The sequence below is a fragment of the Xenopus tropicalis genome, chromosome 2, assembly GCF_000004195.4.
Source record: "Xenopus tropicalis strain Nigerian chromosome 2, UCB_Xtro_10.0, whole genome shotgun sequence".
NCBI classification, from domain to species: domain Eukaryota; kingdom Metazoa; phylum Chordata; class Amphibia; order Anura; family Pipidae; genus Xenopus; species Xenopus tropicalis.
In genome coordinates, this window is record NC_030678.2 from 82,125,276 (window position 1) to 82,140,384 (window position 15,109).

A 15,109-nucleotide genomic window follows, 5' to 3' on the forward strand; every position below is an offset into this window, starting at 1 on the left:
CGCTTGCGAGGGGACATGATTACTCTGTACAAGTACATTAGAGGGGATTATAGGCAGTTGGGGGATGTTCTTTTTTCCCATAAAAACAATCAACGCACCAGAGGTCACCCCTTTAGATTAGAGGAACAGAGCTTCCATTTGAAGCAGCGTAGGTGGTTTTTCACGGTGAGGGCAGTGAGGTTATGGAATGCCCTTCCTAGTGATGTGGTAATGGCAGATTCTGTTAATGCCTTTAAGAGGGGCCTGGATGAGTTCTTGAACAATCAGAATATCCAAGGCTATTGTGATACTAATATCTACAGTTAGTACTAGTGGTTGTATATATAGTGTATGTATGTGAGTGTATAGATTGGTAGGTGTGGGTTAAGTGTGCTGGGTTTACTTGGATGGGTTGAACTTGATGGACACAGGTCTTTTTTCAACCCTATGTAACTATGTAACTATGTTAAAACTTACGCGAAAAGTTGCGCCTTTTTCGTAGCGTTAAAACTTAAAAGGTGCGAAGTTTCGTGTAAGTTTTAACGCTACGAAAAAAGCGCAACTTTTTGCGCAAGTTTTAACGCTATGAAAAATCGCAAGATTTTACGCAACTTTCGTAATGGCTACGAAAAACTTGCGTTTTTACGCAAAAATCGTATTGGTAACGAAAAATTCGTAAAGACGCCGAAAAAATCGCAAAAAATACGAAAAAATCGCAAAATACCGATCTTTACGAAAAAAACGCAATCGGACTCATTTCGACCCGTTCGTGGGTTAGTAAATCAGCCCCATAGTTAAGCCACTATCTGACCCCTACTGCCATAGGATCTTAGGTCTTATTCAGTGTTTTAAAAGTCTGCTCCATGGTACTATAGCTTAAAGGAACAGTAACACCAAAAAATGAAAGTGTATAAAAGTAACTAAAATATAATGTGCTGCTGCCCTGCACTGGTAAAAGTTGTGTGTTTACTTCAGAAAGTCTACTATAATTTATATAAATAAGCTGCTGTGTAGCCATGGAGGCAGCCATTCAAAGGAGAAAAGGCACAGGCACTTAGCAGATAACAGATAAAACACTATTGTATTCTACAGAACTTATCCGTTATCTGCTATGTAACCTGTGCCTTTTCTCCTTTTTTCCAGCTTGAATGGCTGCCCCCGTGGCTACACAGCAGCTTATTATATAAATTATATTAGAGTTACTGTAGCAAACACACCAGTTTTACCAGTGCAGGGCAACAGTGCATTATATTTTTATTACTTTAAAGCTCTTTCATTTTTTGGAGCTACTGTTCCTTTAACTTGAAGTCAATTACAGGAATGCTGAGAACTCACGTCACAGTAGGAAAACAAGAGGGCAGCAAAATGCTGGCCTACATGGTACCACAGAAGTTGGACAGCACTGCTGTACAGGTAAAAATGTTTTATATTAAAGGATAAGTAAGTCTTTCATAATAATAATAATAAAATACTCTAAAAAGTCTCTAGACTTAGGGGGTGATTTATCAACGTTCAAAATTTGATTTTTTTTTTACAATTCAAGTTTATGGTTCACAAATTTGAAGTACAAAAGACCCAAAAACTCAGATGTAAAACTTTGTTATCTAAAAGCTTGTGAGTTTATACCAAAGTGAATGGGAGTTGTTCTAGGCAAAGTCAACCATATTTTCAATTTGAGATATTCAAGAATTCACAAACTCGAAACTTGATAAATAAGGCCATTACTTATCTTTCTGCCTGCATTTAGTCTTAGGGCAATGGCCCAGGGGAAGATCTCGGCTACCGTGGGTGACTCTCCAAAATGCCTTCCCACTGGCAAGTGAATCGCCAGTGGAAAAGCATATGCGTCACTTCTTTTTCAGGAGGAAACTTTGCACGACTTTGAAAAAACGAAATTTACAAACCCCCAATATCAATAAGTTCAGAGGATTGGTAGCACTAGCGCTGCAGCCTGAGGCAAGTTTCTCAGCAGGAAATCAGCTTCAACTGCGCATGCGCAAGCAGGGTCCGTGTCAGCGGTGAGACCCAAAGTGTCTTCAGTTGCTAGGAAGATGTCAGCCAGGTATGCTGCTGCGCTACTCCGCATTTTTAGCTAGGGGTTAGCGATAGGGACAGTGTTTAAACTTAGGAACAATGCAATAAGGGAGAGGTGAGGGGGGGTCAAGGCAGTGCTAGTTAAGGGGGCTTTTAGCTCCCGGGGGTATAGTTCTCCTTCAAAAATGCACCCACGTGTTTAAATTGTGCGCACAAAAGAAATATTTTGCACACATAGCCGACAAAAAAATTACAGGGAACATTGCACACCTCCCATCTGACTGATCAGATTGCCTCACTCCATGGTTCTGGAGGATGACAAAGCAGTACCTGTACTGACCAATCAGATGACTCCATTCCATTGTATTAAAAAAGTATTTAGCAGGCTATTGTTCCAAAGTGCAAAACTTTAATCTAAGGGGTCTTTAAATCTGCCTTACAAGAGGAATAAAACAAAACCATTGTATCTATTTATCTATGATCACTGGGGTTTTTAGAATATGTGCACCCGTCAAAAGTATATAAGCCAGTTGTGCTAATTATGCTAACCCAGTTATTAACTCCTTTTGAGGTTAGGACTTATCACTAAAACCCTCTGAAATCAGACATACATGTATACTAAAATGGCTGATTTGGCCATAACACATCTCCTGTAAAAAGAGATCTCCTTTTACAAAAATAAAATATCAGCCATAACTAATGGTGAGAAGCAGCAGAAGCGAGCGCAATCAGAAGGGGAAAAATAACCAGGAGCTGTTAAATCTGGGTGAGTGAGAGCCAGAGGGACATGTGAACCTGGGGGAGGCAGAACTGGGGTAAAGGGAAGGGTGATAAGTTGGCAGGCAGGGTGCCAGGCTACAGTCTTAGTCAGGTCTTTGGTGCCAATACAGCTCTGAGTAAGATGTTCTATGTTTCAAAATTCACATTACATGACTTAAACTCCCTTAAAGGGAGTTTAATATAAATGGCATGAGCTGATATACTTTCTGCCTGTTCTTTGTGTTAGTCAGTACATCTGTTTATGCTTAGGTGACATTTACTGTTTGATTCCAATTTTATTTTTCCAACACAATGGATATACCCATTACTTCAGCATATGTTACTGCCTTTATTTAAATATAATATATATATATAGCCCATTAAGCTAACAATCTGAAAGATGAAAAAAAAGAAAACTTTGCAATTTTCTTGCAAGATAATTGAATCAGAGCCTTGGACACCACCAGACCTTAGGAAACTTGTCTGGAACAGGTTTGAACACGTGCTCTTTTCCCTGCGGCGCCATTGAAGGATGTGCAGCCCACATGAGTTTCACCAATTTCGTCGCGGATTGGTGGAGACAGTTTCGCGGGAAGATGACGTCGCACACCGGTGCGTGGGGAGGGCTGGGCCTGAAACCCGGGAGCACCGGAAGGAAAGCATTGTCTGCAGAAGTTGGGGTAAGATACCGGGAGTATGAGGAAGCGTAGACAGCAGGCGGAAATATTGTGTTTTGAGAATATAAGGCGGGATGGGGGAGGGATACGTGAGTTATTTGAAGAATACAAACCCCTTCATAAATAAAGCACAGTATTGGCTGATACACGCAAATGTAGTTGTACCTACGAGAAGCCCCACGCCCACGAACATTTAGCGCTCTTTAGCTACTAAGGAAATGATATCTGGTGCTGTGGGCGGTGATTAAATAATAACACGCAGTTACATTGCACAACAACAGCTGGGTAGATTGGATGTGCTCTAGTATACCAGTAGTTCCATCTCTGTGGAACTACTATCCGAAGAGCAGGGAGCATGTGTTCTCTATCAATGAGAGGCGTGGCATTTGTCCCACGTGACTGAAGGAGTATTGTCGATTATAATAAAGCAAAACAATATATATATATCCTCATTGGTCCTCACTTATAGAACTGTGTGTGTTACAGATAGCTAGGACATAAAGCAATTGCGTGATGTCTATATTTGGTTGTGGAGACTGATGCTGCTTTACAGTTGTTGATGAACTACAATTCTCATGATTTGTTGTTGGCTGCTGTAAGTTGTAGGTAATCATCCCTTAGGTTCATGGCACCTGAGCATTTGTCTGGATGAACTGCTGCTTTCAAACTCCTGCCTGTATGGGCATCTGTTTTCTATGGGCATGGGGAAAAGCTGTGATGCTTTAAATGCTAACTACACCAATAGCAAATATGTTTGCCATCAGAGAATGTCAGTTGTCTAATCTGACTAGAAAACACAGTGCAATCATAATTTTACCTCTCAAAGGAAATGTTTTTACTTGTTCTGGATAAAATTCTGCTTTCGTTTTTAACTATTTGATATTTATTGGCCTTGTGTTAAGAATCCGTTAAACTAATACTTTTTTTTTGTTTCTTTGCATTTTGGGAATATAAAACTTTTGAAAAAGTGAATGTGCGTTGCTGCGATCTGCCTTAAGTAGATAAAGAAATATTAAAATCCTTTTGCACTCTCAATGTATGATCATTATCCAAATGCTGTTTAATCTAGAAGCCTAGTTTTTTTTTTTTTTTTTTTTTTTTTAATTTTGAATTTTGCATGTATGGGGAGGGGTACAGAAAGGAAAAAAGGGGGGGGGGGGAATGTACATTTTCTTATACATTTTATCACATGCCTAGTTGTTTTTTAGCTGTTCTAGGCTGTTAAGAGGCAGAGCACTTTTTCAATACCAGCTTTTGTTAATGCAAGATAGTATGCATGCACTGACAACTTTAGCCATATCAGTAATCGATTGACTAGGTCAAGGATCCTTAAAGGAGAAGGAAAGTAATTTTGGAATTTTACTGCCAATAGATTTGCCACATTAGTGCCACCTAGAACACTATATTCTGCAGAAAGCATTAACATACCTGAGTAAAGAGCCCTAAAAGCTTTCTCCGTTTAAAGGAAAGGTAAAAACTAAGTAAGCTTTATCAGAATGGTCTATGTAAATACAGCCATAAGCACTCAGAAATCCTGCCCTGAGTCCTCTATCAAAAGAAACACAAGATTTGTTGTCTCCTTTTTTCCTGTGCCAGAGTCTGTGCAGCTTTTTCAAGCCTGAGCAAAGTGCTTCAATCAAAAAAATTTAAAAGTGCATAAGTGCAGTTAAAACACACACATGCCCTATAGGGTGTAAAATAGAGTCCCAAAATACTCCACATCACCCGGGCAAAAAGCTTGCTATGATAGAGAGTCTTTAGCCTTCCCCTTGCCAAGGCTTTGGGAGAGACCCTTTATCCCTGGCCAAAAGGCCCACAGGGGGCAAGGGTCTTCAAACCACCTTCGTCTCAGGGCTAGGGGGGTCCCTTTATCCCCAATCCTCCAGCCAAAGTTAAGGGGGGGAGGAGCTTAATGGCCACACATTCCCCCCCCATTCCGAAAGTCAAGTTTCACTCCCTCCAGTTGGTGTTCCCTCACAAACTTTGTAACATTTAGGTAAAACAAAGGGGTGTTCCTGTTATAAGAGTAGGAGCTGTCCTACTTGTTAAAAGTGGTAGAAGAAAGAAGCGGGACATGGAGTCCCCAATGACCCACCTAAATTACGCAAAATCTTTTTTAAAATTGCAAAGAATTGGTCACATTTAGTAATCAGCATGGATTTATGCTTAAAGTTAGGGCTGTATTTAGGTCCAGAGCTGCCCTAGGCATTAGACCTTAGCCTGCCAAGTCTATTTTAGTTTTTAATTGTAGTAAAGTTACTTGGTTATCCATAGGATTTTGCAGGATTAAAGCAAATTTTTTCTAAGCAGTTTTTACCAAATCTAATCCAGAGCCTAATATTAATATTTATTTGCATATTGGCATAAATTAAAAAAAAAAAAAATAACAAACCCACAGCAGTTCATCAGAATGGAAGTTAACAGTAAAGGACAATAACACAAATATAAGCAATAGAAAATGCACACCTCATAGTCTGTTTTTTAGTGACCCAGACAACCACAAATATGTTAAATAACCCAACTAAATTTGATGCAGATCTGCGCCAGGATTTGTTTAGGGATTCTGACCAATCCCACCCCTTTGTTCAGGGTTCAGATTTAGCCAAATACTTAGAGCTCTGCTGATCCATAATAATGTAAATTTAAAGCACCGGATAAGTGAGGACAACCATTCTTTTTCAGTTTAATATTTTTGTTTGGATTTTGTCCAAGTTATTTTAGTTGAAACTTTTGCTGAGAATTTAGTTTTTGACCGAATACAAAAATGTGTAGGTTCAGTACATCCCTAATTGTAACTAGCATATAATGCATGGGGCTTATTTATTAGCATTGGGCAAATTTGCGCCTGGGCAGTAACTTATAGCAACCAATAATTTGTTTTTTCAGACAACTGCAAGTAGAACAATGAACACAAAAATTTAATTGATTGCCATGGGTTACTGCCCAGGTGCATATTTGCCCAGTATTAATAAATGATCCCTAGTTGTATTTATATACGCTTGTATGCAGTTTTTCATTTGTAGTTTTCAACAACATTTCATCATGCATATGCCATAGTCAATCAGTTTAACTCACATGTTAAATGTTGTTTGTAGCAGGTGTACAAGTAGATTCACTATGACTGAGTGTCCATTGGATTTAGAGTGTTTAATGGATTTAGAGAAACTGAACCTTTTGCTGGGTGACATGTAATGCCAAAAAACACCCTACTCTCTCGCTGGTTGCCAGATATTCAGATGAGGTGAATATCTTATTGACCTGTAAATTGTGTGTCTTTGTGTTGGAGCTGGAGAGATTGATTATCCCATCTGGTGTTCTCCTATTTTCTACCAGCATCTGCTGTGATTAGTGTCCAACTCCTTATTTAGATGTGGTATATTGCCTTAATTTCAATGCTGGGTAACGTGTTACTTTTTGATAGGCAATGTACCCCATTGAAAAATATATTTTCTATACATTTATTTAAATCCTGCTTACACTTAAACTCAATTTTCTAAAAATTTCCGTTTTTTATTCTGTAGCTGTTTTTTCTGTTTTACCTCACTTTTGTTCTTATTTTTTTCACCTGTAATATTTTATGGCTTGATACAAAGAGCATCATTTAGATCCCACATTAACACAGTTTGCATGTGTAGGAGACTAAATCCAATTTTTTTTTTTGACAGGCTGAACAAATGATATGAGAAGGCCTGAGTAAAATAATTTGTAATAGTGGATTAGAGCAAATATAAAAATCAAGCCCAGAGCTGTCAAATTCCCCAGATTAATTGTGAGTGTCCTGAAAAATCCCGCCCACCCCCAGTCTCCTGATGGGCTTAAATATCTCCTGAATTGTCACTGCGCAGGTGTAGTGAGCAATGCGCAATGACATCAAACAACACACACCCACAGGACATTGGCGCCATGCTCTGTATACTACAGTGATCTGCCAGGAGACAGTCTTCTGGGGTTGACAGCTCGCTAGCTGTGCATTTAATCACTTTTTTGGTTGCGGTCTATTAAGGGCAGCTTAAAGAGATACACCAGAAATTAACATTTTTTTTTACATCTATCAAAACATTGTTTTGCATGCTATTTATAATTTTGCCTTAAAAGTATTTGCCCAAAGCTTTTACATTGCCCATGTTCCTCTATAAAGGGGGCTGCCATATTTGTGTAGCAGTAGTCCATTTATATAGCATTAGAAGCTATAACAGGTTTAGAAGGGACAGATTGGTGAAACAGTCATGTTTAGGACGTTCGAGTAACAATTTCTTACAAAAGCAGCCCTATCTGCCAAAAACCATCAACATGACCTATAGGTAAATTTTGCCAATACATAAAGTTAACATAAAGGTGAACCACCCCTTTAATAAATAAACTTCTGGTCCTTTTCTAGCACTGGGGTTCATTAAAAATCACTGGACAAATTTGCACCTTGGTAGTAACTTATAGCAACCAATCATGATTAGCTTTTGTCAGCCAGCTGCAGGTAAAACAGTAAAAGCATGCATCTAATTGGCTGCCATAAGTTACTGCCCAGAATCAAATTTGCCCAGTTTTCCTAAATGACCCCCAGTGAGTTTTTTTCATTGGTGCCAATGTCCAGAGCAAACAATCAGCAAGGAGTTATGATCAGTCTGCTTCAAGTTTAAGAACTTTTGCACAAGGGCAGTTTTTATGCATTTACAAACGCACAATGAGTGTGAAAGAACACAGATATTATGTTTATATGCAGCTAAGTGCGTTTTTGTCAGTTCCAAATGCAATCCTGTATTCTACTGATCTATGAACGGGCCCGGATTTGTGGAGAGGCCACAAAGGCCCGGGCCTAGGGCGGCAGAAGTTTAGGGGCGGCATGCCGCCCCGCCGCAAGAACATTTTTAAATTTGGCTCCCATACGGAGCAGTCAGGACCTCTCCCCACTGCTCCGTATGGGAGTTAAAAGGAGCGTTCGCGCATGCGCAATGGGGAGCTGGCGCGTTGCGCATGCGCACTGGGGGGGGGGCGCGTACGCGCATGCGCACGGGGGACACCCACAGGGGCGGCCTCGGGGCGCACGGGATAGAAATCCGGCCCTGTCTATGAATGTGCGTCGTGCAAGAAAATGCAGCATGTTGCATCTAAAAACACGATGAAACACGAATGGAGTAAAACGCAACTTTGAACGCTCATGTGTACAACCAGACAGAATATAATGGAATCCATGATTTAATGTTTTTAGGTGCGCTAAAACATCCATCTTAAATGCAAAAACAAACGCCTGTGTGTATGAGCCTGTGTGTCACCTCCCTAAGCCTTTTTTTCAGGTCAGTTGTTTACTGATTGTTTACTTTATTGCACCACAGATAAAGACTTTTTTCAATTGCGTTCTATTTTTTTATTTTTGACAGTTGAACTTCTAATTTTGCTATTCTGTGGTGTTTGTCGGGCTACTCAGTAGTCTTCGTGCAGACTCTGAACTGTTACATTTTGCTACATTAACTGATACATTTTTGAGCAGCATCTATGGAAACTTAGCAACCATTATTTTCTAACAGTTGCTTTTAAAGGGGACCTAAACCCAAAAAATGAATTTATGTAATATTATTTAGAGTGTTTCTCTAGTATTTTGCAATTTACATATCATAGATGTTAGCAGTTTTAGACACGCCCATGCTGCTAGGCAGGCTTTAGCTGTATAGCTTTTTTTGAAGGCCAAGATTGTCAGGTACACAGATTTATCAAAATGTGAGATTAGAGCTAACTACAGAACAATTTATCAACTTCCTATTCATTCCTATAAAAGTTTTAGAAGTGTGTTTATCAAACAGTGAGACCCAACTTTCACCCATTGATAAATATGCTTCTAAAAATCTAATATGAATATAAAGTGGGTGAATTTTTCTGTCCTGAGTTCTAATCTCACATTTTGATAAATCTGCTCCCAAGTGTACCCGACAACCTTGACAATGACACACGGAGCTACTTTTTGCGGCTACAAAGTAAACAATAGTAATAATTGTCTCTACGCATGTGTTAGCAGAGGCCCTTCTTAGTATTGTCTATGGCGGGGTATTTTCTGGCATTTTTTAGACACAAGTAGCTCCATGTGTCATTGCCCTAAGGGCTCTGGCACACGGGGAGATTAGTCGCCCGCGACAAATCTCCCTGTTCGCGGGCGACTAATCTCCCCGAGTTGCCATCCCACCGGCGAAAATGTAAGTCACTGGAGGGATGGCACACGCTGCGCAGGAGATTTCGGCAAATCGCCGAAGTTGCCTTGCGAGGCATTTCCGGCGATTTGCCGAAATCGCTCAGCCGCGTGTGCCATTTCGCCGGTGGGATGGCAACTCGGGGAGATTAGTCGCCCGCGAACAGGGAGATTTGTCAGTTATAGCTTCTAATGCTAACAGACTACTGCTGTGCAAATATGGCAGCCTGCTCATAGAGGAACATGGGGGATCAGACAGGTAATGTAAAAGCATTAGACAAATACTTTTATGGCAAAATAATAAACAGCATGCAAAGACATTGTTATGATAGATGTAAAGAAAAGGTTTCATTTCTGGTGTCAGTATCTCTTTAAAGGAACAGTAACACCAAAAAAAGAAAGTGTATAAAAGTAATTAGAATGTAATGTACTGCTGCCCTGCAATGGTACAACTGGTGTATTTGCCTCAGAAAGTTTATATAAACAAAGCTGTGTAGCCATGGGGGCAGCCATTCAAAGGAGAAAAGGCACAGGCACATAGCAGGTAATAGATAAAATACTATTGTATTCTACCAAGCTTATCTGTTATCTGCTATGTAACCTGTGCCTTTTCTCCTTTTCTCCATCTTTCTGCCCCCATGGCTACACAGCAGATTATTTATGTAACTATAGTAGGGTTACTGTAGCAAACACACAACTTTTACCAGTGCATAGCAACAGAACATTATATTTTAATTACATTAACAAACTTTTAATTTTTTGGTGTTACTGTTCCTTTAAGACTGATTCTCAATTAAGTGAAAAGCCTGGCATTAGCATTCTAAACTGCAAATATCTCACTTAAATAAAAAAATTAATATATATTCAGAGAAACATGTTTAGATCCTCTTTAATGAACCTTTGGGATTATACTAATGTGTTTAGATGCACTCAAACCTGTGTATCAAACTTGCAACAAATGCACAAACAACACGTGTAAGAGCACTTACAGAGTCAGTGACACCCCGTTCCAGAGTTTGGTGCAGACATGAGGTGAAACAGTCATGAGAAAACCAGTCAAAAAGAAAAAAGAAAACAACTGAAAATGTATTTCTTTTCTGGTGTCCAATATAAAAAACAACTGAACAGAATAAAGGGTTTGGAAGGTGAACAACTAGAAACTACATTGAAAAGTCTGATTGTTTGTTATAGATTACTGCACATTGCCTGGTGCATCTGTTTTCAATAATAAGACATGCTATGATGGCTTGGTGCAGCAAAATATTCCATTGTGTGAGGCTATACAAGCAGGTAATTTTGATATCTTCTGTTTATGTGTATTGTATAACTAATATAAGTTTTAGCATGATGGTATGTTTGAACAATTTGCATTTGGTCTACATTTTTCTCTCTGAATTTAAACTTGTATCTTGTAGTAAGGGGTTTACCTAGGACAAGCACACAGGCGGTTTGAATGAAAGATTGAAAGAGGAACAGAAGTCCTGAATAAAAAGCAAAGCTATACCTGATATTAATGCAAAGCTAACATCACTGTTAAGCAGCTGTCTGACTACTACCGCTGCTGACCCTGGCATTGAGATGATAATATACATTTTATATTGAAGAATATTCTAGTGGAAGGTCTATGTTTAATCTGGACTAGTTGCTTAGATGTCTACATTGTTCTTACTGAGTGGTATTGTTGTAATACATTATAAGCTTTATGGTATTGTATCTTGAGGCAGCATTTATAAGAACTGGAAAGTGATGTACAAAAAGTTATATATTACAAAACAACCAATATAATATATATGTAATGTAATATATTTATGTGTGTAATATTTTAGCACAGCAGTGGCTCCAAGTGCTAAAGCAGGAATTGTGGTTTGATTTGCCTGACAGACACTTATACAATTTGCTAAAGATCAGATATTAAGGATTTGACATGATTTCCTTTGTGAGATACTTTTGGAGTTTATAGTTTGTTCATTGCCCTTATTTTCTTCCTTTGTTCTGTTTTCAAAATTTGTTTTTATGACTCAATAGTTATGTATTACACTAATAATACTAAAACTTGTGTCCATAGTGTTATGCCTGCTTTAAACAAATCTTCTAATATTGAATAATGTTTTTGATCAGTAGAGGTTCTGTTTTAGAGGGAGGTACATTAAACAAAATGGAGGGTTTAATTTTTTCAGACACTGCTGTTCCTTTAAGAGAATACATCTCAGGGACAATCGTATTTCTGCGCTTGAGCAATCCCCTCCTTCCCGCACATGCGTATTGCTACCCTTCCCTCCCTAATAATTTGCGCGTGCGCCTCAGCTTTCACTCCGGACTTAACCAGTTCATAAACATTGACGGGGGTTGGCTCAAACATGTCTTTGTTTGATATGTGGTCCACAACATTGTGATTTTTTCAGAAAAAATAAAGTTTCTTCTATTTATATAAACCTTCTTGCGGAACTGCCATGCATTTTTTTTACGTTGTCACTTACGTTTGACCAAGTACAAGCCCTCCTCCATCACCCTGTTTCGTCCGTCATGGTTTATTCGAGCACCGCCTCCCCTAACCCCCCTGCGGAGTGCCGCAGTTGGACGGGTCCGGGGCCGACATGGCGGAGCGGCGGGACATAGACACCGGGCTAACCGGGCGGTAAGAAACAGGGAATAGTATAGAGGATTTAAAGAGATGCTGGTTTGAGAAGAAGGGAACTCGGCCCGTCATACATATTCAGATATCTGTTGGAAAATATTCTTTGGAAATATGTGCATGTCTATTTCGACAGATAAATGTTTTAGTATATTTCTGTACTCTATATTAAACAGCGCATTATTTAATGTAGAGATTAGAATACAAATATATTTAAATCGGTGCATATTTTCCTTTTATGTTTGTATACTGATTTCTATACCTGCATTGATACAGAATTTTGCTGAGATATAAAGTGCAGGAGTATTTACATACAATTTTAAAGTATTACAAAATCTATGTTCATGTGAAACACATGCAAGAGTGAGCATGATCATTAAAGTTAAAAAAAATGGTGTATGCATATATTTGACGGAAACACAGAAATAATATACAGACACAGTATTTTCCAATCATTAGGTATGTTTAGCAGATTGTATATTTGCATGTAGTGGGTTCATACTTAAATTCTAAGTATATTATTTACAAAATTTATATTTTATACATGAAACTGTTGTGAATGCAAATTGGAATGTATGCAGAATGGTGTGGTTGTTCATGATAATCTCATTAATATGAAAAATGGTGATGCGTGCATTTGATTTTTTTTTTTTAATTTACAGAGCATTTTATTTAATCTTAAATCAGCCTTTTTTGCATTAACCTTATATGTCTGTATTGTCAGCTCCTTGGAAGATAAACTATAATTCTTAGATCCCACCTAAAGTGTAAGTCAATGAAAAATTCTGTTATTGGTTCCTTAAGTTAACATTCAGCTATGTAATGTATCTGTATAATAGAGCATTCTGACCACAGTTGTCAGAAACCTTTTCTGCAACTCTGGTTATCCCAGTATAGGATGTTGAGCCTTTTACTGGGTTAATAACCAGAGTGATAAAGGTAAGCTTAGCAAGTTAAAGAAAGCAACTCCTCAGATGCGTTAAAATATGCCTTTTTTTTTTTTAATGAATATTTTTAGAAGCAGAGACTTGTCACATACTAAGTTACTATCCTTACACTTACTATTACATATATTTATAAAATGCCAATATAATCTGCACTTCTGTAGATAAGGGAACATAATTATAAATAAACAGATACATTATATAATAGTGGCCTTACCCACAAAGATTTACAAGCTATGGGGTGTGGATAAGTGAGACACATGGGATAAAAATATTTAGCTGTGGGTAATGGATGTTGGAGAAATATTGTCAGTGTTATGACTGCTAGTGAGGAGATAATGGGTGAGCAGATTGTGATGTGTGGAAGATGACAGGCTACAGGAAGCAGTGATCCCCAACCCAGTGTCTTGTGAGAAACATGTTGCTCCCCAACTCCTTGGATGTTGCTCTCAGTGCTCCAAACCAGGTAGTTTTTTTTTTAATTCCTGAATCAGCGGCAAGTTTTGCTTGAATAAAACAAGATTTCATACCAAATAAAGCCACCTGAAGGCTGATAGTGTGCATAGAGGCTACCTAATAGCCAATCGTAGCCCTTATTGGCCATCTTCATGAACTTTTATGATGCTTGCGTTGCTCTCCAAGTCTTTTTACATTTGACTGTGCCTTGTGAGTAAGAAAGGTTGGGGAACCCTGTTCTATGGCAATGTGTTTCCCAGGCAGGGATCTGCTCTGGTATTCATATGAGGAGGAAAGTCTAAGGTCGTTAGATGAGCAAAGTGGTTGATTTGGAGGTGCATGAAAATGTAATGTTGGACCATGGTTGCTAAGAACCCTTGTAGGTAAGGGTGAGTTTAAATTTACTGTGAGAATGTATAGGTAGCCAGTGCAGAGCCAGTGCAAAGGTGATTTTGCTTGTGAGGTTGTTAAGTCTTAGCTGTATCTTTTATATATTGTAGAGAAGATAAACAAATAATTGTCTGTCCAGTTATGAGCAGATTGCAATAATATAGGCATATACTTTGGGATTCTGACACTTTTAAAAAAGCTATGCTTGTGTCCTACCCGGGACCCTTAAAATAACCTGTTCTGACCTCTGCGCCATTTATCAACACTGAAAGATTGCTGCTGTCTGATTTTGTTTGGACATCTCTCTTCAAATCACATATTTATTTTGTTTTAGTAGTAAAAAATAGTAAATAAAATTATGCAGAGATCAGTGTTTAAAAACAACATATTTGGAAATGTTAATGCACAGTTACATTTTATTTCAGAAACTTTAAAACAGAGAACAGTTGACAAGGTGTTTTTTTTTTTTTTTCTTCAAAGGATGATAATTTTATTCTCCAAACAAAACTTTGGGGATTGTAGTGAAGTTTGTGTTCCATTTTTATTTCATTAGTCCATAGCACTTGCTTCCAAAAGACATCAGAGATTTATTAAACAATGCAACTGTCAACATGTTTCCTCCTAATAGCTCGTAAGGCCTAATTAGAAAATTGGGGCAAGGGCCACATGAAAATAGTGGCCCTTGCCATATATCAAAATTGAAATGAAGAGAGTAAACAGCTTTTCTGATTCCCATGACATGGTCTCTTAGAGCCTGATAATTCTTTCATAGCTGAAAAGGTAGATATACTTCCAAAGTGGTTGAGAGCCCACCATAAATGCATGATAAGGGAGAATTGTATGGTGTGTTTCATGCATTGGAGAAGTGATAATGGTAATTTATGTTTTGGGCACCAAATCAGATGTGGAGGGAATCATTTCCAATCCTGGCTATTTTTTTTCTCTTACCTTTTTTTTTTATATCATTTCTTCTTTTACCAAGATATTCTATACATTAGCTAACTTTTCTTTACTGTAACGTATATATAATTTGCTTATGAGTTTCCATATGAGGTTTTATGAAGTA

At 38.3% G+C, this 15,109-nt stretch overlaps 1 protein-coding gene across 8 annotated transcripts in view; it reads left to right on the forward strand.

Annotated features, from left to right (window-relative positions):
• Positions 1 to 2,697: 2,697 nt before the first annotated feature.
• Positions 2,698 to 15,109, forward strand: part of zmym4 (zinc finger MYM-type containing 4) — a 65,731-nt gene continuing 53,319 nt past the window's right edge. For 4 of the 8 annotated variants that reach the window (XM_012956523.3, XM_012956525.3, XM_012956524.3 and 1 more), the window contains exon 1: positions 3,290 to 3,452. In XM_012956523.3, the coding sequence (XP_012811977.1) occupies positions 3,305 to 3,452 (148 nt within the window). In that variant the 5' untranslated portion in view covers positions 3,290 to 3,304. 8 annotated transcript variants of the gene reach the window in all.